Source organism: Crocuta crocuta, unplaced genomic scaffold (genome assembly GCF_008692635.1).
Source record: "Crocuta crocuta isolate KB4526 unplaced genomic scaffold, BGI_CrCroc_1.0 scaffold271, whole genome shotgun sequence".
Lineage (NCBI taxonomy): Eukaryota > Metazoa > Chordata > Mammalia > Carnivora > Hyaenidae > Crocuta > Crocuta crocuta.
This window is the reverse complement of record NW_027527824.1, coordinates 3,662,661-3,690,156: the sequence shown is the minus strand read 5'-3', so window position 1 is coordinate 3,690,156 and position 27,496 is coordinate 3,662,661. Positions and strand designations below refer to the sequence as shown.

At 36.3% G+C, this 27,496-nt stretch overlaps 1 protein-coding gene across 5 annotated transcripts in view; it reads left to right on the top strand.

The window, feature by feature from the left end:
* ARHGEF12 (Rho guanine nucleotide exchange factor 12) overlaps positions 1–27,496 on the top strand; it is a 146,846-nt gene that overhangs the window by 53,656 nt on the left and 65,694 nt on the right. For 4 of the 5 annotated variants that reach the window (XM_077776751.1, XM_077776740.1, XM_077776730.1 and 1 more), the window contains exons 2-4: positions 13,312–13,335; positions 14,589–14,674; positions 16,247–16,303. In XM_077776751.1, the coding sequence (XP_077632877.1) occupies positions 13,312–13,335; positions 14,589–14,674; positions 16,247–16,303 (167 nt within the window). The remainder of the gene's footprint in view (positions 1–13,311; positions 13,336–14,588; positions 14,675–16,246; positions 16,304–27,496) is intronic. The other variant, XM_077776748.1, reaches the window with a different exon arrangement.

Sequence of the window (27,496 nt, the reverse complement as noted above, 5' to 3'; positions counted from 1 at the left end):
AAATATATATGTGTGTATATATATATATATATATATATATATGAGAGAGAGAGAGAAAGAGACAGAGTGTGAGCAGGGGAAGGGCAGACACAAGGAGACACAGAATCCAGAGCAGGCTCCAGGCTCCCAAGTTGTCAACACAGGGCCTGACATAGGGCTTGAACCCATGAACAGTGAGATCATGACCTGAGCCGAAGTCGGACGCTTAACCCATTGAGCCACCCAGGTGCCTCTTCAATGTACCTTTGTGGGGAGATACAGTTCAACCTACAACAAATGTAATAGTTCCCAGTTTAGGGATTGCTTTCATGTTTAATGCAGGGGAACTGAGTATCTCTATGTACACTTAGTGCAGTTCCCACACTGCATAAGTCATGCATCTTCCACATCTCTGTTTACTTGTTTTTCACATGTAACAATGGTATTATAATTAATAAAATATAAATATAGCTTTTTGGTATTTATTCAGTTTATGGCTTCTATGTGGTTCCCCTGTTTTGTTTTCACTTTTAACAGGAAGAATCTCTCTCATCTATTTCATGAGAAAAATTTTGTCACCTTGAACACCAACGTAATGTTACTCTGGCCCTTTGTTTTACAAAGTCTGTTCCCCAAACTGCTTCTTTATTAGCTTCTTGCTGCTGTGTCTTTCCGTCAGGGTTAGGCATGAGTCCACGGGATTGTGGATTCTATATTATAGGTAAATTGATCCTACGGAAGAAATCAAGAGGGAGTGCCTAATTTGAGTTACAAGGTTATTTGTTACAACGATTCCTGTTATATTGAAAAGACTGGGCCTAACCCAAATATTCACAAAAGATAATTGGCTAAATTAAATAGTCTATCTCAAAGCACTTTGCAGCTACCAGGAATTATTTATTTAGAGATCTCTTTCTCAAATCTTTATTTCACTGGGAAGCTCAAAATATAAAATAAATAAAAGCTAAGCAGCTCTGATGATGTATGGGGAACCTAGAACTCCCATTTACCCACTTTTGCTCTCTGAGCATGTTTTTTGAATCCTTAAGTTTGTGTACGGGGCAATTTAAAATCAGTGCTGTAGTGAAATATTTAATGATGTAAAATTATGTCAGTGTTTTATTAGTTTAAAAAGGCTACCAAACAGTATGTCCTATATGCTGTAATTGTTACAAAAAGAAACTTTTCACATTGTATCCAAACTATATACAAATAGAGAAATCTATATTTTTAGAAAAGGTGGGGGAAGTATTCATAAAGATGCTGGGTATTGAGCTCTTTTGGGCTCAATCACCAAAATCAACTTTTGGGTGATTTTTATTTTCTATTTTGCCTTTTTAATTTTTAAAACTTTTGTGCATATATTTTTTGGGGAATAAAGAGAAGATATTTCTTTATGTTGAAAAGTAGAAAACCATTGCTTTATAGGAAACTTTACACTTTTGGAAAGGTTAACAGTCTAATTCTTCAATCCCTTGAGAGAGAGGAACTATCTTGAAAATGTTATAAAAATAATACTAGTAACATAGATCTATTTAGAAATTAATGTCAGTAGTCTTACCTGTTGAAAATGTGTTAGGATAAGTCACATTTTTAGTATCTAAGAAAGAAAATAGAACCAAATGTCAGTGAATTAAAAATGAACTGAACTTTCTAAAGCAGTGATTCCCAGTTCTGGAGTGATGTAAGAGGAATGTCAAAATATTTAAAACACACTTTCCCTTCAACTTTCCAAATTCAGTGCTCTGGTGAGCCATTGTTACTGATAAGACTATACCCTCTACTCTAACTCCATGGTTTTGGGCCAAGAAAAACTCTTACAGAAGATGTGAGATATCATGCATGTAACTGATTTTCTCACCTTTCCTTCTCAGAATCAGAGCTGTCTTTTTTCCTTTGTGCTAGTTTGGAAGTTTGGAGTATTCAGATTTGTCATAGAAAATGTGATTTCTTGACAGACTAAGTGGATGGCTAAGGGGAACTGAAGAATTGGTAACATTCAATGCTAGAATGAAAGCATTTATGAAGAGAAGTCTCTAGTTAGAAACCAAAAATTGCATTATAACATTCATTATATACATAGCCAGTAAAAGTGGTTTTAATGAAAAAAATTTCATTGGAAGAAAATAAGACACTTTTATGAAGGTGGATGTGTGTTATATAGAAGATTTAATTGTTACGATATTGGCTATGATTAGTTTTTTTAGTAGTCTTATCTTTCCCGATATTTTATATTCATATATCCTATAAGTTTTATTTATTTATAGAAATATTTCACCAGCTAAAGAGTGTGACATATAAATTTAATGATATGTAATCAAAATGCTTACTCATAATGCATTTCTTAAATAATTTTAAAAATTACAAGTAGGAAACGTGGAATGTCCTTAATCCTTTTTCTCTTAGAGTTCTTCATGCAAAGTATATGAGGTTTTTATGTCTTTATAAGAAATAGGCCTATGTTGGTTTAGTTCAAGGAAATTGTAAACATTTTTAGAGTTCATGGTCATTAAGTTTATACTTTTCTGATTCCCTGTGTTTCCTTGTGCTGTGATATTTTTTGGGCTAAATCCTTGTCTATTCAGCTTTGTGGTATAGATATATGAATTAGCCTTCTTTGTATTCAAGGAATGCGTGCATACCAAGTACAACAGCTGAAGGTAGCAGAGATCATGACTAATACCTTGTGATTTGGGTGTCCGTGTAATTCTGACTGTTTTTCCTTCTCCTGAAAGATTCCTATTCTTATAATTGTGTTGACACTTGCTGAAAAGTGTTTAGGAGAAGTTAAGAGAAATCCATTATAATTTGTTTTCTTATTGAATTGGTATTCCCTGCTACACAATGCTATTTTTATGGATATTTTAGACTTTTTCTTGAATAAAAATGCAAACTGCAAATGTATCATACATGTAATTTAAAGCGATATATAAGAATTTACATTTTGAGTAGAACTTTCTTACATTCTAGAAAATATGATGTTGTTTGACATATTATTTTATATTTTAACTTTACATTTTCATAAAAGTCTCCAGTTAGATTAATGGTGGAGTTTGTCTCAATGACACCTCAATACAAAAGGTAGAACCTAACTAAGACTTTCTACTTTTTCAGAAGCACAGTTGTGACCTTTGGCAAATCTGCAGAAAGCACCTTGTTCTAACAAATTTTGCACAGTTCTCGCTTCAGTTTACAAAATTTGAACATTCAGTCTTAATGTATTTTATGTAAAATCTTGGGAAACATACCCATCCCAGATTAAGAGGACATTTTTTTCCCTCTTATTTTATTATGCTCACAAACATATTCTGTTTCTTGAAGTATGTCTTCATTGCTATGAACTGTCCCCTTCTAACTGCTTTTGCTGCATGCTGGTTGTCTTTTTGTTTCTTTAAATGTTTGTTTATTTTTGAGAGAGAGAGAGAGAGAGAGAGAGAGAGAGAGAGAGTGTGAGCAGGGGAAAGGCAGAGAGAGAGGGAGACAGAATCCCAAGCAAGCCTTGTGCTGTCAGCGCAGAGCCTGATGTGGGGCTTGAACCCACGAACTGCAAGATCATGACCTGATCCAAAACCAGGACTTGGATGCTTAACCGATGGAGCCACCCAGGTGCCCTTGTTTTTAGTTGTCTTTAGGCTTTTTTTTTTTTTTTTTAATTTCTTAGATTTCTCTGATGACCCCATGATTGTTCAGTAGCCTGTTTAATTCATGTTGTGGTTTTTCCAGTTTTCTTATAATTGATTTCTTGTTTTATACCATTGTGGTCAGACAAGGTGCTTGATAGGATTTCAGTCTTCCTTAATTTATCGAGACTTTTTTTGTGGCTTTACCATGTGATCTGTCCTGGAAAATGTTCCATGTGCACTTGAGAAGAATGTGTATTCTGTTGCTTTTGGATGGGATGTTCCATATATATTTATTAAGGACATCTGGTCTAATGTGTTGTTTAAAGTCAATTTTTTCTTATTGATTTTCTGTGTGGATGATTTATCTATTGATGTCTGCTATTGTATTGTTATCAGTTCATTCCTTTAGCTCTATTAATATTTATTTACTTTGGTACTCCTATGGTGGGTGCATATATGTTTAAAAATATATCTTCTTGCTGGATTGACCCCTTTATCATTATGTAATGCCTTTTTATTAAAGCATTTGTTTTAAAGTTAAGCATAGTCAAATCAGCTCTTTCAGTTCGCATTTGCGTGGAGTATCTTTTTCCATACCTTCACTTTCAGTTTCTGTGTTACTTCTGAAATTTTTCTCTTATAGGCACCATATGTATGAGTCTTGTTTTTTTAATGTTTTTTTGTTTTTTGTTTTTTTATTTCTGAGAGAGAGAGAGACAGCATGAGCAGGGGAGGGTCAGAGAGAGGGAGACACAGAATCTGAAACAGGCTCCAGGCTCTGAGCTGGCTGTCGGCACAGAGCCCAACACAGGGCTCGAACCCACGAACCGTGAGATCATGACCTGAGCCAAAGTCGGACGCTTACCCGACTGAACCACCCAGGTGCCCTGAGTCTTGTTTTTTTAATCCATTCAACCATTCTGTACTTTTTGGTTGGAGAATTTAGCCTATTTGCACTTAAAGTAATTATTGGTAGGTATGTACTTATTGCTATTTGGTTAATTGTTTTCTGGCTGTCTTTGTAGTTCCTCTCTGTTCCTTTCTTCTTCTCTTTCTCTCTTCCCTATGGTTTGATAACCTTCTTTCATTTATGTACAGATTTCTCTTCATTTTTGTGTGTGTGCGTTTACTATAAGTTTTTGCTCTGTGGTTACTGTGAAGTTCACAAATAGCATCCTTATTTATATAACAGTCTATTTTAAGTTGATGGTAACTTAAATTTGAATACATTCCAAGCTACATTCTTATCCCCCCCCCATTTTGTTTTTGATGTCACATTTCATAGGTTTTTATTTTATGTATCCCTTAACTCATTATTGTAGCTATAGATATTTTTATTACTTTTGTCTTTTGATCTTCATATTAGCTTTATAAGTGATAAATTCACACCTTTACTATATATTCCCTTTTCCAGTGAGATTTTTACTTTCATGTGTTTTCTTATCATTAATTAATGCCATTGCTTTTCACCTTGAAGTCCTTTTAACTTTGTTTTGTAAGGACAGTTGAGTGGTGATGAACTTCTTTAGCTTTAGCTTATCTGAAAAATTCTATAGCTTTTCTTCTATTTTGAATGGTAACCTTGCCAGATAGAGTATCCTCTCCCCTCCCCACCCACCAGGTAGTGTATTCTTGGTTGGAGGGTTTTTTTCTTTCAGTACTTTGAATGTGTCGTGTCATTCCCTTCTGGCCTGCAAATTTTCCGCTAAAAATTTTGCAGATAGTCCTACAGATTTCCCTTGTACATAACAAATTGTTTCTTACTGCTCTTAAGTTTCTCTCTTTATCTTTATTTTTATTTATTTATGTTTTTGAGAGAGAGAGAAAGTGAGCAAAAGAGGGGAGAAGGGCAAAGGGAGAGGGAGAGAGAATCTTAAGTGGGCTCCATGTCTAGTGTGGATCCTGATGAGGGGCTTGATCTCACAACTGTGAGATCATGACCTGAGCTGAAATCAAGAGTCAGATGCTTAATTGACTCAGCCACCCATGCACCCCTCTCTTTATCTTTAACTTCTGATATTTTAACTGTAATATTTCTTTGTGTAGGTTTCTTTGGGTTTGTTTTGTTTAGAACTCTGGGCTTCTTGGACCTGGATGTCTGTTTCCTTCCCCAGATTAAGGAAGTGTTCAGCCATTATTTCTTCAAATAGATTTTCTGCCCATTTCCTTCTCTCTTTTCCTTCTGAGACTCCTATAGTGGGGGTATTATTCCACTTGATATTATCCCATAGGTCCTTTGATGTATTTTTGGTTCCTAAAGTTTCATTTTCTCTTTTCTTTTTCTTTTTCTTTGCTGCTCTGTTTGGGTGAGTTCTGTTGCTTGCTTGGTCTTCTAGCTCACATATTGTTCTGCTTCCTCCAGTGTGCTGTTGAACTCCTCCAGTGTATTTTTTTAGTTCAGATCTTGCATTCTTCAGCTCTATAACTTCTTTTTTGTACTTTCTTTCTTTTTGTTGTTGTTCTCACTGTGTTCATCTATTCTTCTTCCAAGTTTGGTGGCCATCTTTATGACCATTACTTTGAACTCTTTATCAAGTAGATTACTTATCTCTGTTTCATAAAGATCCTTTTCTGAAGTTTTGTCTTGTACTTTTGTTTGCAACCTATTCCTGTCTCCTCATTTTGTCTGAGTCTCTGTGTTTGCCTCTATGTGTTAGGCAAAATGCCTACCTCTCCTAGTATTGATAGAGTGGCCTTCTGTAGGAGATGATCCAGGGGGCCCGGAAGTGCAGTCCCCTTTGTCACTAGAGCCAGGCTTTCAGAGGGCATCCCCTGTGTGTTCTGTGCATGCCTGCTGGCTGGGGTGAAGCTGTGGCTGTGGCATTGGACATAGTGAAGGGGGTGTTTGCCTGGCTGTCGTATGGTTGGGCACTGAAGAGGGGGATACCAACCTGCACTAGCAGGTTAGAGGGAGGTTATACAAATGGTGCCCACCAGTGCCAGCGTTAGCAGGGTAGACTGTGATCACAAAAATGGCACCTGCCACCACTTCTCTTCTTGAAGAGAGTCCCAACACATTCCTTCCTCTCTGGAAGTTGCTTTAAGATGAGTAATTGGGTCTCCTTCACATATGGTCTAGGAACTTTTCAAATTGCTGCTTTTGCACTAGGTCTCAGGGTGAGTGAGTCTGCCTGCAAGACCTTTAAGAGTGGGTTTTTAATTCTCTACACGTCTGTAGTTCTCCTGGATATAATCCCAGTTGATACTAAGTTTTGAGAGCTTGTCTTTCTAGTGCAGGGCCCATGGCTTAGGGTGCCTTATGTGGAGCACAAACCCCTTGCCCCTCTGGAAAAAGTTCCATATTTTTTGAGATCCCTCCTGATTGTGGGTCGCTGAACCTGGAGTGGGATTTTGGCAAGAGCATGTCTGTCTCTGCCTCCCCTACCTGTCTCAGTGTGGCCCTTTATCTTTTGTTGTAGAAGCACTGTTCATCTAGTTCTCAGAACTTTTCTGGAGGAAATTATTCCATTTTAGCTGTTGAATTTTGTGTCCACGGGAGGAGGAATTTAGGATCTTCAGGCACTGCTGTCTTGAACCACTTCTCAAAACAAATTCTCAAATAGGGAATTATGAAACAGGATTAAGATTTAAATCCCTATCCAATGAAAATTATGTATTGTCACTGTTTTAGAAAGTATGAGATTATTCTAGAGACTCTAGTTTACTGTTTATATAAGCCCAGATCCACAGAAGCATGGATTTGATGGTTCGAATGATGTTGAATCTAGTTGCAGACAACTAGATAGTTTGAGGTTCTCATACTTTTTTCTGGCAGTTCTCNTTTTCTTTTATTGATATGATGTATCACATTGATTGTTTTGCGAATGTTGAACCAGCCCTGTAACCCAGGAATGAATCCAGTTCTCTTGGTTTTTTGAAGTGAGTAATTTGAAATCTAAAAAGACACTGTATGAGTTAATGGTGCTACTCATGATTCCAAAGGAAAGTTACTTAGAAACCTTACAGGAAATATTTGCAAAAGTGATAGATCATATTCCAGATTGTCAAGGAGTAAATGAGAGCCTGTAATAAATAAGCTGTTACATTAATTATGAATGACTTTTCCCAGTTCAGAAACAACCAGTATCCAATTCACAGTATCTGACAGAGGCAATTAACATAATTTAGAATTTACGGTTTGATTTGTCAAAGTGTGTCCAGGAAAGAAGAGCCACTTACTGAGGGTCATCATGTGTGTACAGGTCTTCAGTAAAAGTGGCAGTGTGCCAGACTATGTCTAAGAAGCTAATTTGAGATCTTACATTACATTTTAGTGAATCATTTTTGGATTTTACACCAGAACTGAGCTCCTCAGTCCTTGTCATTCTGTGGTTTTGTTTTGCAACACCATGAAAAAGTCTCCATGAGTCATCCTGTCAGCTGTAGCTTCTGTTTGAGTCTTTCTGATGTAACTAGTGTTTTATTGCCCACTCTGCTAACAACTTTTCATGCTTTGGATCCATATCCTAATAAAAAGGTACAATGGTAGATCATTTTCAGACTTTGATTCTTTTGCTCTTTCCATAATTTTTAGTTCTTTTAGTGACGTTCAGCTAGGCCAGTTATAAATTGTAGGTGGTGACAGAATCTATGACTGGTGTTTTTTTGAAGGGGGAGGAGTGGTGGTGGTCATTACTCCTTTGGTTCTAGGAATCTTAATGTCCAGAGTTCTAAAGATCGGATGGACAGTTTAGCTGAAGTCAGCAGTGTAGCAGTGTGTTCTAAATCCCTATACTTATGGGTACTTATGGGTACAAGTGCCCTTTTAGCTGTTTTGTTTGTTATTTTTGTGAAAAATGATGTAATACTAGAGCTAGCTGGTTCCTATTCACATTGGAGTAATTTCACATTTAAGTTTTGAAAATCGTTTTGTAAAAATAGATAAATAAAAAACCTAATTTATATTCAGGACACAGAATGCCTTAATCATTCTTGATATTTTAAAGGAGATGTGGAAATAATGAGCTCTCTTGCTAAGAAGTGGCAGGTATGGTCAGCACAATTTCACGGCCTTAAAAAAAAAATCACTGACCTTACTTGCTATGAAAATTAAAAGTTTTGGTTGTAATCTGATCTTTTCTTTTACCCTGCAGCATCTGGGAAGTTTGTTAACTTGAGTATTGACGTTAATTTTATATAATATGGCTTGGCACATTGAACCTATGGTTTTATCATTGGCTTTGAATTATGCATTTCTGTGGATTTTGTTGAGCTAAAAAGCCTATTTGAATATTGTTAGTCTTTGTTTATTTTTCTCCTCTACTTAATTTGAAGTTATGTCTCTAAAGTTCAGATTTTGCATTTTAACTAATAGCTAATAATAATTAGGTTATTATGTGCTAGGCGGTGCTCCTCATTTAATGTTCCTCACTTTCTAATTTAACCCTCAAGTATTATCACTATTTTACAGATGATTGTCAGAGAGGTTAAGCAACTTGCCCAAGTGCAAGCCTCTTTTAAAACTAGACTGTGAACCTTGTTATTTCTTTTCTGAGGCATCCCTGTTCCTGAAGCCTTGAGATCACACGTGATTTTCATTGACTATACCAGTATTGGACCAGTGTATTTTTTGTGTTGATGTTTGCCATCATTTTATGAGGATTGAGCCTTAGAATATCTTAACTGTTACCTATTTTGCAGAGTTCTTTGTCTAGAAATTCTCCTCACTGGCATGCATTCCAATAAACTAGTGCTATATTTCATGGATTCCAAGGTACACAGGCTTTTCATCCTGCATTTTAACATTGCTGAAGTCAGGATGTATCTTACAATGGGATTTTTTAGAATTCTAAATTTAGTAGCTAACATTGTTTGCTAATGAAAACTTGACCACAATCCAACAATGTAGGTAAAATATCCTTAACTTCATTCTCCTCATTTCAATAATCTCTTGCTAAGAACCATCCAGAGTCCCAAATTCCTCATCACATTACTAAACCCAAGGAAAAATACCTACTTGAAGGAGAGAGAGGGTAGGAATTAAGGTTTGAGTGTGATAATCTCTGTTTTTTTCTTTCAGGACATTTCTCTTAAGAACAGTGTCAAAGGCTAGCTTTTTTCTCACGAAAAATCAGTAAAAGGAAAAATGACTTTTAATAGTCTATTCATTATAAGCAAATATGTGAAAAAAGCAGTTTGGTGGCCCTTTCCAATTCTTTTTTTATCTAGGAGAAATTCTGTTTAACAAACTTACAGCAATATCCCAGTTAGAAAATCATGTATGTGTATACATATAGCATGTACTTAAATATGTGTATGTATATATGTATAGTTAAATCTGGCTAAAATTGGAAGTTTTATTAAAGTAAATTTTATTTATTTGGTTAGGGCTTATTTAATTACCAAATCACAACTCCCTTTACACTGTAATAACAGATGGGAGGAGTGTGAAAATAAAAACTTTGGGGAGGCCATTATTTATTGCTGCCTAGGGCTTTTTTTTTTAATATTTAAAAAAATTAAAAAAAATTTTTTTTAAATGTTTGTATTTATTTCTAGGAGAGAGAGAGAGAGACAGTGTGAGCAGGGGAGGGTGAGAGAGAGAACCCACGAACTGTGAGATCATGACCTGAGCCAAAGTCGGACGCTTACCCGACTGAGCCACCCAGGTGCCCTGCCTAGGGCTTTAATATTAGAGCTCAGGACTTGGAAGAAAGGCATCATGGACACCTGGGTGGTTCAGTCCGTTAACCATCCAGCTCTTGATTTCAGCTCAGGTCGTGATCTCACAGGTTTGTGATTTTGAGCCCTGCATTGGGCTCCTCGCACTGACAGTGCAGAGCCTGCTTGGGATATCTCTCTCCCTCTCTCTCTGCCCCTCCTGCACATGCTCTCTTTCTCAAAATAAATAAATAAACTTAAAAAAAAATTGGCATCCTGGGGCACCTGGGTGGTTCACTAGGTTAAGTAAGCATCCAACTTCGGCTCAGGTCATGATCTCATGGTCTGTTGGTTCAAGCCCCATGTCGGGCTCTGTGCTGATAGCTCAGAGCCTGGAGCCTGCTTTGGATTCTGTGTCTTCCTCTCTCTCTGCCCATCTCCACTCGTGCTCTGTCTCCTCTCTCTCAAAATTAAATAAATGTTAAAAAAAAAAAGGGGGGGGAGGCATCCTGAAGTCAAGTGAGTCAACGTAATTATAACTTTGAAGCTCTTGGTTAGGGTTTGTGGTGTATGAGTATGCTTAGTATATGTTATCAAAAGTAAGGGCATCTAGTTACCTTATCCTAGTGGCTCAAATTTTGACAGCCCTTTCCTTTTTATTTATTTATTTTTTAAAGTTTATTTATTTTGAGAAAGAGCACACACATGAATGGGCGGGGAGGGGGGGTGCAGAGAGAGACAAGGAAGCTCCACACTGTCGGCGCAGAGCCCAATGTGTGGCTCAAACTCACAAGCCGAGTCATGATCTGAGCTGAAATCAAGAGTCAGAAACTTAACTGACTGAGCCACCCAGGTGCCCCAGTTTCCTTTTTAAATTACGATTCCTCATATTAGTACTTGGACTTCGTCTTGTATCTGGAAGAATACATACACACGTATGTAAATATGCACAAGCATGTTCATTGTTGGCTAAATGCCCAAGTCATCAGTATGATATTTTCAAAAGCCAGATACAACTTGATTAAGCATATTTAATATCAGTATTCAACCGTAGCTCTTTTACATAAATATCGAGCCAGAGGAGATTATCAGTTTTATGCTTGGGTTACAGAATGGACAAGGACTTGAAAATAGAGGATTTTGTGCAGAATTGTTTCATCAGTCTGGTGTTGGGCTAACTGTGGAATTTAGTGATTAGAGAAAAGGTACTGTGATTTAAAAATTTTTGTTCTTCATCTGTGCTTTAAGAATTTAGTAAGTAGAGGGGCATCTGGGTGGCTCAGTTGGTTGAGCGTCCGACTTCAGCTCAGGTCATGATCTCATGGTTTGTGGGTTCGAGCCCCGCATAGGGCTCTGTGCTGACAGCTAGCTCAGAGCCTGGAGCCTGCTTCAGATTCTGTGTCTCCCTCTCTCTCTGACCCTCCCCTGCTCATGCTGTCTCTCTCTCTCGCTCGCTCTCTCTCTCTCTCTCTCTCTCAGAAAAAAATAAATAAAAAAAAAAGAAAAAAAAATTTAGTTAGTAGATTATGGTAAGCAAAGTTTCCTATACAATAGTCCTTGTTCATCTTTTCATTCCATTTTTATCTTCTTTCCCATCCTCTTACATTCCCGTGTAAGAGAAAATTGCTCAGGAAGCTGGCTTACAATCAGTAGTCCGGGAACTTCCAGGATTCTTTACCAGAATCTCCCTGGATGTTGCAGTCAGTCCCTGACGCAAGTGGCATTGTTTGGGGGTAGGAGTTTGTGTAATGGCTCTCAGGAAGAGTGGCTGGGCTGCCTAACTGCAGGTAGTATCCTTTGCAGAAACTCAATTGGAATTCTTTCCTGCCAACTTTTGTATTTGTTTCTGAGTTAAAAAACATTCCCACCTCCCTACTCTCCCCAGCAAGTAGGGATGGACTTCTTAGGAACTATTTCTAAATGTTTGATCATCTTTTATAATTGGTACATTCTGTAGAGCAGTGTGCTCTTACCTCTGAACCCCTTTGTTGTCCCTAACTTTGTTGTGAGTTAACATGCACTTATTATGGAAGTTTTTAGATTCTTTGTCTTTTTCTTTGGATCAATTTTGGCTTATATAGGAGTTAAAGGCAATTATAATTAAACTTATGTTACTGGTGTGGTTTTTTTTAAACTAAACTATTTCCATGCCAAATAAAATTCGAGTGTCACTGTGTCATTTTTTTTTTTCTGACTGTGTTTACTAATAACCTTAAAAAAACATTTTACGAATATTATTAATAAACCCTGTTTTTGTTACACAGGCTAAATAATCTTTGCATAAAATGCCATATGTTGAGGTGATTTCTGAAAGGAGAGACCTGAAAAGGAGAATGGGAAGAAATTTGAGAACACTTACAGACTTAGTGTTTATGTGTAACATCAAATTATTATCAGGAAGCCGCCAATAATATTTCTTTCAAAAAAGACAATCAGGAGGAAATAAAGGAGTTCTTTATAGCTTATAGAACTAAAAACATAAAAGGTGTAACCTTTGTTTTCTGCTTTTGGAACATATTCTTAATAACTGATAGTCCTGCAATGGTATTTTCTCTAGATTTCTGTTATAAATGCTAAACGTAAATAAAGAAGAGTGTGATTTGATTATGATCAAAGGGTAGTAGACACAGATAACAGAGCAGTAATCAGCACCCAGATATCTTGTGGCATTTGAGAAGAGGTAATGGACAGGAAGAAACTTTCCCTGTCAGGGAAATATAAAGATACATACAATATTTTTTAACAATAAGATATTTCTCTTTATCTCATTTTTTTAATCTGTAAAATGGAAAAAATAATCTATATGTGGATTAAATGAGATAGTACATGTTAACAGTTTAGAATAGTGCCTAGCATTTAATATTTAGAGTTTTAAAAAAGAGAACCCATGCTCAGTGACAGCTCCTAGCACCTGAAATTTAAGATTTAACAAAGGAGTTAAGGCATTAAAAAACAGAATCCAGCTTTTTACTCCACTTGTTGAATCTTGCTTTGGGAAAGGTAGGGCAAGATTTAATTGTCTTCTTCTGGTTTAGTAGAATGAGTAAATTGAGTAACAGTCTTACCAATGAAATAACTACATTTATCCTTTTTTCCCCCTTTGTTTCAGGTTTCCCCTCAAAAAACCTATAAGGTAAGTTGTTCAGTTGCCCTTCATACGTTTAGGTTACTCTTAATTAGAAGCATTCCTTTGAAATTATGGTGGATTTTTGTGGCTTTTGAAAATGTGGATTTTTTATATTAAGTAGTTTAAAATATCAAAATGTTTTACAAATTTAAAATATAACAGGTGCTGCATATTTTTTCTGGAAGAGAGCATTGTTTTGATAACATTTTCAATGTTTTTAATATAAGCATTTTAAAAGTTTGTTCAAATTGATAGTTAAGGTCACTCCCTATGAAGAGATTTAATTTTAAAATCTATTGTGACTGTTTTTAGTTGTGAGTAGCTTGGGGAGTGTAAATGAATTGCCAGTTTTTGATGTGTTTTATCACTTGGGTAACTACAGCTGCCTTTAGTTAATGAACTTTGGCAAACTGAATCCGTCTTAATTACTTTAAGACAGTAAAGGGGAAAATCTAAAATGTTCAATTATGCCTGTGCCCACATCCATATCTCCATATGTATTCATATCCTGGGATTAAATGCCTTTTCGTCAGTACCTGTTCTTCAACATCTCTTTCTCATCCTAGTTGTCATGAATATTATTTAAAATGTAGGTAGTATATCATTCCTAATTATTGTAGTACTTTTGTCATTTTTAGTGACAGTATGGTCCAGGATACCAACGCTAATTTTGGCATTTCAGTTAATTAGTAGTGTATGTATTATAGTGACGGTCTTATTGGCTGCCCAGCCATTATTTGATGAGTATAGCTGGGTAGGCCAGAGGAAGAATAATTCTAGTGTCAACTGGACCTACCTGACTTCTGTAGGTAGGACTATAGTGAGGCTTGCCTGAGACTTTTTTTTTTTTTTTTTAACTTTTCTCATCCATGCTATAGTTACAGAGTGATTTTCAACCTGACCATAGAATATGTAGAGCCCGGTTGGGGAATGCATTTAATTACTTTCAGGAACTGTTTTCTTACCTGTTCAGTGGAAATAATAGTAATTTATGAAAGCCACTGAAAGAATTTAAGTTACTTCTAAGAATATAATAGACTTAATAGAACATACTGCTTTTATTATTTTAAGCACTTTCTATAGCCAATAAATAGACTCTTTATTACACATAGCATAGACTGTTTTAAAACTTTTTGAGAAACATAAGTTATAGAAATTTATGAGACTGTGTAGGGTATACTGATGAGCAGGTTTTAAATTACGTTTTTATTCTGTTGATTTGCTTGTAGTAAATATTTTATTGCTTTGCTTTAATTTAGGCATGGAAGTATTTTGAACCGAGAGTCACCAACAGATAAGAAGCAGAAAGTTGAGCGCTGTGCATCACATGATTTTGATCCCACAGGTAAAATATGGTTTTTCCAAAGAATATTGAGAGTAATGAAGTTCAGACGAATACAGCTTAAGCTGTATAACTACCTGAAACACCCAGGAGTTACTGTTTGGTCTGTTGATGACTCTCCTTCCTCTTCAGTGATATAATATAAAACCTGTGCATTCAGGAGGTATGCACGCATTTTTATCACTCAACACTATGGATTCCACTATGGAAGCATCATTGTAGAGTATGTTTTTTAAAGAAATAATCATGAGAATAGAAATAGTTATTAATTATCATAATTGGAGATTCCAGTCAGACCAAGGACTTAATGTTAAAATGAATCATAAGTATGAACAGTAGTAACTCATGAAATCAAAGCTATAACAACTACAGATTTCTGTAGTTATTTAAAAATTCATGTGTGATTGTGGTAAATTGGAGCATTAGATAAAATCCAACTTCAAAAATTAATGATCATCTAATTTTAGTGTAAGCAAATGAATAGAGATCCATTTTTCTTTGGTCAAAAGTATTCTGAGCTTAGAGAGTCTTTTAAATAATGTTGATCTTTCCTAAAGTTTTCATGATTATTAAATTCTTAATTTTACACATACTGATTGAACTCCTTTTGTAAAATATGGTCTTTTGCTTTCTCCTTATAAACTCACTCAGATTTTAATTTATAAAAAAATGCTTGATAATTTTGCTTTTGTCATTTGAAACTGATTTGTGTTCTTTGTGCATAGACTATTTGACTCAGTTTTATGTTCCTATGACAAAAGATAAATAAATGCTAAGGTCTTAGATACGTAATAAAATGTGTCTTTTTAGGTATTTTTGTTTATAAATACAATTTTTAATTTTTAAAAGTCTATTTTTTGTGTCTAACTCATGTTTCATACTGTTAGTATAAACTGTTATTTTGAAAAATTATTATAAGATATTATCTAGAAAGCGAAGAATAGAAAGTGAATAGCTAATAATTTACTTGCATCTTGAGTAGTAGGTGAAAATGAAGTCCCGATCATCAATTTAGGTTTTGTGGTGGAGTATAACTTCTGGATTTCTATTAAAAGACTATTGTTTCTGACACCTAATTTGGACATCATGAGGTTCAGAGGCTTTTATTTATTTATATGATTAGTTACTGTCATGCTAATGAGTTTCTGCCCAAGCACACATAAATAGTATAGTCTCGTTAGAATGACTTACTCTGTATTGTTCATCTGTGATGTGCCCGTCTCCAAAGACAGATTCAGTAAAGTGGTATGCAATGCTTCAGAAGGAGAGTATTACAGCTTTTAGTGCTTTTGTCATCTCTACAGTTGTCAAATGATATATTTTGTAGACTGTTCATGTGTTGTTTTGTTTGAACATATTTTTATTGCACTATCTTTTCTTCAATAGATCTTTAAATTATGTCATTACCTGTGCTGTTCGTGACTGTTCTAAGTGCTATCACCTGTGATATTCATACTTTGTGTTTGCACGATTTAACTGGATCATGATTCATTCTTTTTCCCCCCATGAATTTTTCCCCTTACATTGGTCTCCATATTTTCTATATCTCTCTCCTTTTCTCCCGCTCTTGTGCAGATAGCTCCTCCAAGAAGACAAAGTCTAGTTCAGAGGAGAGTAGATCCGAGATCTATGGTAAGCTAATGTAGCCAATTCAGCCTTGCACCTTGGAGCTTGCTTCATGCTGTTTCCTTTTTTTTTTTTTTTTTTTTTTTTAAAATAACTGCAGCCTTTCTTGTGTCTGCTCTGCATGGCATGACCTACCGCAGGGAAAGGGAGCTGGGGTTTTAATGCGGCTGCTACTGGGAAGCTTAAGGTTGCTAGAAACTAACGTTGTAGAGTAAGGGTAGGCCACACAACCCAATTCTCTTCCATCTTGTGGATGAAGGGAAAGTGATGATGTCTGGTATGTTTGAGTCGGCCTCCTCCATGTAACATGGATGGGCTTTGAATTTTTGGCATCTTCTTCCCATATCCCCTTTGCAGAGATTGGCTCATGTACAATTTCATGCCGCTAGTCTTCCCTCTAAGTATAGCACTGGTGTGATCAGAGGTATTAGCAGTTCTTTGGGATTTTTATTTGATTTTTTTTTATTTGTTTCAATTGCCATTATTATCTGAAAATGCTGTTCGTGTATGATTTATTCACAACAGCAAAAATACCTTAAGTATTTTATTTCTGTGGCTTGAAGAATTTGTTTACGCCTTTTAGAAATTTCCCCGAAGCTTATTCTGGGTGGGAAAATTTCAAAAGGGCACCTTTTAAAGATAATTTTCACAAAAGCAGGTTTAATACAAATGGTTAACTTTTTGCAACAGAAGATTGGGACACTAATGTTTCTAGACTGTGTCCTGTCTTCCAAAGATAATGTAAACCATGTTTGTGAAGTTCATACCTGTATTTCCCTTTCCTCTGCACACTTTACTTGCCGTCCTCTTCCCTTGTTTTGACGTCTAGTTCCTTTTCTGAGAAAAGTGAATAGGAGAAGCACTGCTAAGAGCTAAGACTTTTAAAATAACTGAAAGATTAATACGTTACTTCTTTTTAAGAACATTCCAAATTTGGCCTCAAAGGAAAACCAGGTCTTCTCTAAAAGAGCAAAAAGTCTGTCAAACGGAAGTCCCCCCAGATGTAGCTGTTTCCTAGCTTGACGCACATGAAAGGAAACAAATATATGAGAGTGCCCCTCCCCCCTTTAGGACATTTTATAATTTGTATTTCCTGACACTTGAGCCCATAGTGTCACATACTTTTTAATGCTATGAGCCCTCAGTGTTTGGTTATAAACCAGTTAATGCTTCTGGGTGAGATAAATAAATATGGTTCTTTGCCTTGATTTTTGTGACCAGGGCCTTTTTCATGTAATTAAACCTTTTACAGTAGTTCAATGTGCAATGTGTACCATGCTGTATGGCATGGCAGGTTTGTGTTTTTCCTTCATTCCAAAGTATCTGGCTCCTCATAAGTAAGAGATAGCTTCCGAGTTTCTTGAGATTCTGTCTTTCTGTTCTGTAGAAAGAGCTTCCTATGGTTTATCCTCTCCTTAGGAATGGGAACACCATCTTTATGGCTCCCTTCTTTTCCAGTAGCCTTTGCAGTGTTGTATTTCACCTCCCCCACCATTTTCCTAGATCTATGGTATGTATGCAAAGGCTTGCTATTTGCTTTGGATGCTAGGATGTTTGCTTTGGATGATAGGATGATAGGTATGTACGCAAAAGCTTGCTGTTTGCTTTGGATGTTAATATTTCAGTAATAGGAATATTAACACTAGTTCAGACATGCCATTCGCTTGTTAGTAATAGAAACATTTTAAGTGGTAATGGGGAAATAAGGTGTGGCTTCTTTGTATGTTTGTTTCTTGAAAACCCTTGAAATACCTTTTCTGGAAGGAACTGAGCCGTGAGTCCTTAAAAAGCACTTATAAAAGGGATGAGTTGATCGGAACAGAGTTAGCATACTAACTTAAATCTCTTTGACATTACAAATATTTTATCACCTGTGTGAATAGATTCCTTCAGACTTTGTGCAGTTAGCACAGATGGAAAAGAATCTCTGGGGAGTCCAGAAAAGCTTGGAAATACTGAAATATGATTGAGTAGAGTCATAGCAACTGCTGACATTGCTTTAGTGTAGGGTCTCTTAACAAGCCCACTTCTAACTTTTGAGATTATATTTTGTAAAATTCATTAGCTTAATATTTAGACAAATGCTAGTTCTTTACTTACAAATGATTTCTTTTGAGCTCTCTTAGCTATTTTTAGAGTTATTTTGTGAGATAGATTTACTTTGCTCATTTTAAAAGGAAACTAAATGTTTGTTTTGTATGGACTTCTTTTGTTAGGTTTCTGCCTGGTGCAGTAGGTCAGTATTTACTCCATTTCTCTTTAGTTTTCCTGCTGTACCTTTTGGAGCCTGTTGATCATGTGCAGATTGTGTTTCTGATCTGCAGTTTTAATTATAGTTAATTTTCTGTTTTCCTCACTACTATCGTAATGGAGAAATTTTGTGGATTTTTGTGGGACATGGGAGTTAGCAAGGGAATTTTGAGTTTACAGCTTCTTCCTACCTTCTGGCTTGGTTTCATGAAGAGATTCTAGCTGATAGGATTACATGCAAGACATTAAACCCTGTCATTTTTTTTTTTAGTTTTTTAATGTTTTTATTTATTTCTGAGAGAAAGAGAGACAGTGTGAGCAGGGGAGGGTCAGAGAGAGAGAGACACACAGAATCTGAGACAAGCTCCAGGCTCTGAGCTATCGGCATAGAGCCTGACGTGGGGCTTGAACCCACGAAACGTGAGATCATGACCTGACCAAAGTTGGACGCTCAACCCACTGAGCCACCCAGGCGCCATGGGTTTTTGAAACTCTCTTAATCTGCTGGGGCTACTATAGCAAAATACTAGAGACTTGGCTTAAATAACAGAAATGTATTTTCTTGAAGTTTTGGAGGCTTGAAGTAGGAGATCAGGGTGCCATATTCTGATGAGCGCTTTCCTGGCTTGCAGGAAAGATGGCCACCTTTTTGCTTTGTGCTCACATGGTCCTTCTTTGGTGTGAGCTCATGTAGAGAGAGAACAATCTCTCTGGTGTCTCTTCTTATAAGGACACTAGTCTCATCATGAGGACCCCACTCTCTTGATCTTATTTCATTGTAATTACCTCCCAAAGACCCCCTCTCCAAATACCATTATTTAGGGGTTAGGGCTCAGCATATGAATTTTGGGGGGGCACACAAACAGCAGTCCGTAACAGAGGCAAACTGTCAGTACTTGAACTATCCAGGTTGGATACTCCAGAGTGTATTTTTTAAAATTCAGCCTTCTCAGATTTATAGATATATAAGTCCTTGGTTTGACTCTTAACTCTCACCAAGTTACTCTTTCTGCTTTCTTCTTCAGCCTTGCAAAGAGCAGTCTACAACATGAACCGTCTTTGTCCTTACAAGTCATTCACTTCTTAACCTCTTGAAATCTGACCTTTGAATATATATTCTCTGGAAGGTGAACCAGAAGATTTTACTTAAAAATCAATAAACTTTTTCTTTGTTCTCACCCATCTCTGAAGTTTGGCAGTGCTGATGCCCTTTTTTTCATTTCCATGATACTGCATTAATCTGGTCCTTTTCTGTCTGCAACTGTTTTGACTTTTCTTTACTTGATTGCTTTTCCCTTCTTATAAATGTATGCATGGCCCACTTTTCTGTCCTTGATCTTTTCTCTTGTTTCCAGTCTTCTATTTTTAACCATTTCCTGAATACTTTCAGTTGAACCATCCTTCATTTTTTTTAAATGTTTATTTATTTTAGAGAGAGACACACAGATTGCAGCAGGGGAGGGGCAGAGAGAGAGAGAGGGAAACACAGAATCTGAAGCAAGCTCCAGGTTCTCAGCTGTCAGCACAGAGCTCGATACAGGGCTCAAACCCATGGGTCGTGGGGTCATGACCTGAGCTGAAGTTGGATGCTTAACCAACTGAGCGACCCAGGCACCCCTAACCGTCCTTCAAATTCAGAATGGCCAATGTGGAAGTCATCATTGTTCCCAGTAGCTAGAAATCAAACTTTCTTTTGATTTCCCTGATTCTTTTCATGGCACTGCCATTCTTCCATGCACCTAGTCTCATTTTCTTGAGGTTACCTTTGACTTCTCTCTTTCCTCTGTCCTAGGTAGTCCACTATTTGCCAAGTCCCATTGATTCTACCCTACATTATTTTTCATCCCTCTCTTTGGTTCTGTCTCCACTGCTTTGTTCAGTTTTCCATCACAACGTAAGACTATTTTCATAGACTCATAACTTTCTTTCACATTGATTCCCTTCCTTTTCTCCATTCTATTCTTTCTGTTAGTATTACTAAAGTAAGAATTTGATCATTCACTCACTAGGAGAGTACAGGTAGCTAACTAAGATATGCTGTAATTTGTTTCCAGTTTACCATTCTGCCCTAATCTACTACTGTTAACTTCTACTACCCCTCAGCTAGAGATACCAGCCAGTCCTCCAGATATTTACTTTCCAAACATGGCTTGGTATTCTTTTTTTGCTCATGCTATCCCATTGTCTTAAATGGTTTACCTCCTTTAATTCTGCATCCTACAAAGTGTAATTCAAATACTGCCTCCAACATAGAGCTTTCCTAGGTCTACCCCGTTCCTCTGTTGTCTGACCTTCGACATACTGCTTCGTATCTAGTTGTTTGTGTTTATCTTTGTTTGTGCATCTCCCATAGCGCCTGACACAGTGGAGGCACACATCAGGTGAGTTGTGAATGAGTGATTATTGATATTGGAATAAAGTAAAAAGAATTGATAGAATAAAATGTTAGCTCACCATGATTGGATCTTTCTTCAGAAAAATTTTAAGGTAAAAGAAAACGTAATTTGGAAAAGAGATTCATTGCTGGTAATAGTCTAGAAGAATGAAATAAGCATACATGGAAGTTAAGGCTTCCTCTTGCTGGCAGCATTGTGCATTTAGAATCCAGAAGCTTCTTAATCAAAGGATTATCTGAGGTCTTACTCATAAAACATGTATGTCTGGCAGCAGTTTAAAAATGAGCTGTTTTTTATGAGGTTGCACATGATCTTTCTCCACACCCTTCCCTGAAGCTAATTCTTAAGAGGTGAGACTTAGAGAAGTTTGGTCATGTAATAAAATCAAAGGTGAAGAAAGACTAATGTGCTTTCCCTGGAATAAATGCAGTATGGAAGGGTTCGCATGTTGCCTTGCATATTTAACACTCTATTTTCAGTAATTTGCTGTTTGACACTACGGTTGTTGTGTGTCTTTTTTTTTTTTACCCCGGCGATGTCTTATAGTGAAATCTGAGAGAACTTTCTCCCCTTTTTCAGAGAGCCTTTTCATGACTTCTTCCCCTTCCCATTCCAAAGCACTAAAAAGGCTTGATTTTTTTCACTTTTCAAAATACCATCCTTGGTAATCATCTTTAAGGAAGAAATAGTCATTTTTATTGGTTTCAAATACCCCACTGTTACAAGAAGAAAAATAAATGTCTTTTGTTATAAAGAGACAATAAAATTTAGAAAACGATAATATTTATATAAGTTTTAAAGAACATTCTTACTTCACTGATGGTATGAAGCATGGTATCTATTAGTTTCCAGGTGAAATGTCATAATCCTTTAAAAACAGAAAAGCAAGAAAAATTTATTTGTAAATAGAGGAGTTATTTTAGGGTAGATGGGGAATCAAATTACTTTAGTTAGAATTTAGGCAAGGCAGAAGATTAGTGTCCTTATAAAATTATTTCTCTACTTTGCATGTTTTTCAGGACTATGGTTTTACTTTTTCCTAAAAGGTGATTGAATGTGATTTAAAATTTCCCATATGTAAAATAACATTCAGATTTACTTAGTGAATATACATTGAGTACCTATTGTATGCCAGGAACTACGATAAGGGATGGAGATACAAAGACAGTAGGATCCATACATGCTTTCTAGGAGTTCACAGCCTAGCACAAAAGAACAATCTTAATATATTTTGGTAAGTACAGTAATAGAGACATGCGCTTGTTTACGAGTGCTCTGTAGGCCCTTAACAAGGACATAGCTGTGAAAACAATCTTCATATAGCACTAAGAACTATGAGAATGAGGAAGTATTACCATGACCAAGTTTCAGGGGAGGTTGAGCCTCATCATTATTGTACTGTTGAGCCCTCTCTGCCTGTCCTCACACAAAGTGCTTGGATGCAGCTCCAAAGTGATTTGTGACTGTATAGAAACTTCTGTCCAGAGGCCAACATGTCATATGTAATTATTAGACAATATGTGATTCAGCAAAACAAACCCACAAGCCAACCATGAACTATATGTGTTTGTAAAACCAGAAAAAGTAAAAATATGGACAGTGTTTCTTGGTTGGTTGATTTTTAATTAATGAAATTTGAAAATGGCTATTTTGGAGTTATGACTTCGCTTTCATCTTTCCCTTCTTTTATAACATAAAGGGCCTGTTATCTGTACCATACTCAGATTCTTCATTAGACATTGTCATTGTTTCTCTATTTGTTTCTCTTTTGCCCTTTCCCGCCAAGATTTTAAGTTCTTTGAGAACAAAGACTTTTAATAGTTTTGTATTCTTTACAACACCTATAGATTGTGGTATTAAATAACTAGTAGACAGATGTTCAATGCAAATTTGCTAAAATGAGAAAGTGGTTTTGGTTTTAGTTTGTCAACAAAGACATTTCAGCGATGTAATAATTTAATCTTTAGTGATTTCAGTGTTAAGGGTGTTAAGAGTACAATTTAGGTTAAAATAGCTTCTGGTCTACAACAAGTAGAACATTTTTCCTAATGGGGGCACCTGGGCTCAGTTGGTTAAGCTCCTGACTTTGGCTCCGGTCATGATCTTGCAGTTTGTGAGTTCAAGCTCCATGTTAGGCTCTGTACTCTCAATCGACTGAGCCACCCAGGCACCCCAGAGCTCTGTACTGACAGCTCAGAGCCTGGAGCCTGCTTCGGATTCTGTGTCTCCCTCTCTCTGTGTCCCTCCTCCATTAGCACTCTTTCTCCCCAAAATAAATAAGTAAACATTTTTAAAAAAGGACATTTCTCCCAAGAAAAAAGAAAAGCATTTTATTTGATTTTCAGTTGGAAGAAACATAATAGATCTAAGCATTTGAAAGACCGGATTTCTAAATTATGAATGGAACAACAGCTTAGGTTTTAGTTAATTGTGACCGCCAATCCAGGTTTTTGCAGATGCCCTAGATTTATAGGACAAAACAGCATCATTAATTTGAATTCTTTGGATTCTGAATTGGCTGTCTATGTAAGGTATGTGTTCTTTTTGTATTGTTCTACTAGTTCTTATATGTTAAAGTTACATCAGATTCTCAGATTAGCAGATAGAATAATAATAAATGGACAATATGGTAGGGCTGGGGAGAGGAGAAAGATAAATCGGATGTGTACATAGCTCTTTCTCTATTTCCTCTTTTCCTTTGTTCCTCATCTCCTTTTGATGTAGAATTAAGAGGGAAAAGTGATCAGACTGGACAGTTTTAAATTGTAGAAAATGGGTAATCCTACTATATTGTTCAAATTCTAGCAATCTGTTAGGATTCTAGACATGTTTGCTAAAATTGACTGTGGTGGAATTTTTTCTCGCTCATTAATGACTTCCTTTTCTGAGCCTCCATCCATCTCTAGACGCCTCAACTTTTCTAATTTTTATTAATTTATGAACAAATAAAAAAATTTCCTTCTGTGTCTGAACATTTGCCAGTTCCTAAGATAAGACTGTAAACAAGATAGAGCCCCTACACTCTGGAAGCATATAATCTAGTGAGAAGATAAAAACAAATAGGAATCAGTTGTGAGTGATAATGATACTGTGGGCAGAACAAGAGGGTGCAGTCTGTAAGGGAGTACCCAGCCCAGTCTGGATGTTTAGGAAAAGCTTACAAGAGAAGGTGATTTGTTTCTAGAGAAGGCCTTCTTGCTGTCTTCCGTATTCTAAAGGTGCCTTCCTATAAGAAGAAGCCCTACTCTGTAATATTTCCTTTCTTTATTCCTTCCCCATCCCACACTAACTTGCTTGTTTTGTTAAAACAAAACAAAATGAAATTTGGACAAAGACATACATGATAATTGATCCTAGAGCGTTTGCATTAATGACAGGAGTGTAACAGAGAAGGTTTTGTTTTTTTTTTAAGTTTTTTTCAGGTTTTTTTTTTTTTTTTTTTTTGAGAGAAAGAGAGAGTTGGGGGGTGGTGCAGAGAGAGAGGGATAGAGATAGAATCCCAAGCAGGCTCTTCAGTGTCAGCACAGAGCCCAACACGGGGCTTGAACTCATGGACCATGAGATCATGACCTTAGCTGAAACCAAGAGTTGGACGTTTGATTGAGCCACCCAGGCGCCCCTAACATAAAAGTGTTTATTAATTGATTTTTTAAATTGATGGCATGGATATATGAGTAATATATTTCTGAGCATGAAAATCTAAGGGCAACCTACCCCCAATCACAATGAAATAATACTTAATATTTATGAGCCCTTGTTTGTATTGGCCAGGCATTAAGCTAAGTACTTAATATATATTATATTCAAGTGAAATACAGAAATGTAACAAACTCTTAATGCCCACTGTTCCTCTGCCTCGTTTTTCACAAGCATCCTATTCTCTATAGGGATCAGAAAAAGTTTGTTTAAAAAGGCTTAGCACAGCAAACTCATTTTTACATTAGAAACATTTAATTCACTGATTTTCATCTCTTGAGAGGTGGGGTAGGAGAACTGGGGAACATAGATGAGAAAAATGAGAAAAATCTATATTCAGTGTTGCACTTGTCTTGATTTTTATTTTATGTTTTATTAAAAAATTTTCTTTAATGTTTTATTTCTGAGAGAGAGAGAGACAGTGTGAGCGGGGGAGGGTCAGAGAGAGAGGGAGACACAGAATCCAAAACAGGCTATAGGCTCTGAGCTGGCTGTCAGCACAGAGCCCGATACAGGGCTCGAACCCACGAAACATGAGATCATGACCTGAGCTGAAGTCGGATGCTCAATCGACTGAGCTACCCAGGCACTCCTTGATTTTTATTTTGAAGTCACGATATCTTACTTTGAAATTTCAGGGGCACCTGGGTGGTTCAGTCAGTTAAGCATCTGACTTCAGCTCAGGTCATGATCTCATGGTTTGTGAGTTCGAGCCCTCTGTTGGGCTCTGGGCTGACAGCTCAGAGCCTGCTTGGAATTCTCTCTCTTTGCCCCTTCCCTACTTATGCTCAGTCTCTTGATCAAAGATAAAAATAAACATTAAAAAATTTTAAAAAACAAATCAAAAAAGAATTTTCAAATAATTGTAAAGGAGATAGATTATCAAATGTTTATGTTTCTAAAACTAGGCATGGATTTTAAAAGATTCTGATAAATCATTGCCCTTATTCTACTCTGATTCTTATATTGATTGTATTATGTACTAGAAATTTACAAAAATGCTTCTTCCTTGATTTTATAGTTTTTCTCAATTACTTGAAAGATGCAACATTAAGTCAAACATTAAATTCTGCTAGCTTATCTTTCCTCTCTCCCCGTTAAAACGTACTGTTTTGTGAGACTGGTGAATTTGCTAATTCAAATACTGTTTGGTGTTTGGTAGACTCTAGAATTGAGGGTTAACAAATTGTGATGTTGAAAATCAACTTACTTAAGGTACAATTTATATAAGATATGCTGTAGTCCTTTTATACAGTTGGATGAGTTTTGACAATATACTTGTGTAACCATTACCTTAATTAAGATACAGGGCCCTCACTCCAGAAAGTTCCTGGGTGTCTCCTCATGGTCATTCTTACCCTTTCTCCCCACTCTGCCCCTAGACCACCACTAATCTGCTTTTGTTACTATTCTTCAGTTTTGCCTGTTCTCCATTGGAATCATAAAGTGTGTACTCTCTTTTGTATCTGCTTTCTTCTTCTTAGCATGGTGTTTTTATGATTCATACCTGTTTGTATGCATGTTATTCCTCTTTTCTCCTTGATAAGTAGTATTTTTTATAATGGCAGTATGTTTTTCCATTCATGTGTTGATGGATATTAGAGTTGTTTCTAGTTTTTGGCTCTTATGAACAAAACTGCTATGAATATTTGTGTACCAGTCTTTATGTGGTCATGAGTTTTCATTTCTATGTGGTCATGAGTTTTCATTTCTCTTGGGAGTGAAATTGGGAGTAAATGTATACTCACCTTTATAAGAAATTTCTAAACTGTTTTCCAAAGTGTTTGTACCATTTTACACTCCCACCAGCAATGCATGAGCATTCCAGTTGCTCCACATCCTTGGCAACATTTGGTATTACCAGTCTTTTTATTTTTAACCATTTCTAGTTACTGTATAGTAGTATCTCATTGTAGTCTTAATTTGCATTTTCCTTATGACTGCGGATGTTGAGCACCTTTGCATATGCTTATTGGCCATTGGGATATCTTTCTTTCTGATGTGTTTATTCAAATCTTTTATTCTTTTTCTTTTTTTCATATATAATTTTATTTTTAAGTAATCTCCACACCCAACATGGGGCTTGAACGCACAACCCTGAGTTCAGGAGTCACATGCTCCACCGACTGAGCCAGCCAGGTGCCTCAAAATCGTTTGTTGCTTTTTAAATAGGTCCCCTATTATTCAGTTGTTTAAATATAATATAGATCCAAGTCCTTCATCATATATTTGTATTGTGAATATTTTCTCCCACTCTGTGGCTTGCCTTTTTATTTTATCATTATTTGGAAGAGGCAGATATTTAAATTTTGAGTCCAATTCACAGGTTTTTGTTTTTTTTTTCTTTTATGGTTGACACATTTGCATCCTAAAAGATCTCTGCCTACCCTAGGTCTTGATGATTTTCTCATGTGTTTTCTTACGAAAAGTTGAAACCTTTGTGTTTAGGTCCATGATTCACTTCAAGTGAATTTCTCATGTAGGGTTATGAGTGAGGTTCATAGTTTGTGTTCTCTGTGCTGTGATACACTTATGCCAGGCTTTCATTTGTGCCAGGCTCACATACTTGTGATACCGCATGGACAGCAAGAAATACACGTATTCATTAATATGCAGTCTTTAACATACCCTTTGTTTTGTGCATCAGACTTATTTAAAATTCATGATTTTTGTATAAAAATCCTGATTCTGAAGACATTTTTGTTTTCTAATCATCACTATGCTTGCATTATTTTACATGTTTTATATATTGATTTTTGGTGAAACATTTAGATTCTGCAAAGGTGAAAGTATTAAATCTCTGGCTGACACAGAGTTCAAGATCTTTGGAGCTTGATCTGTGATGAGACAGCCCTGG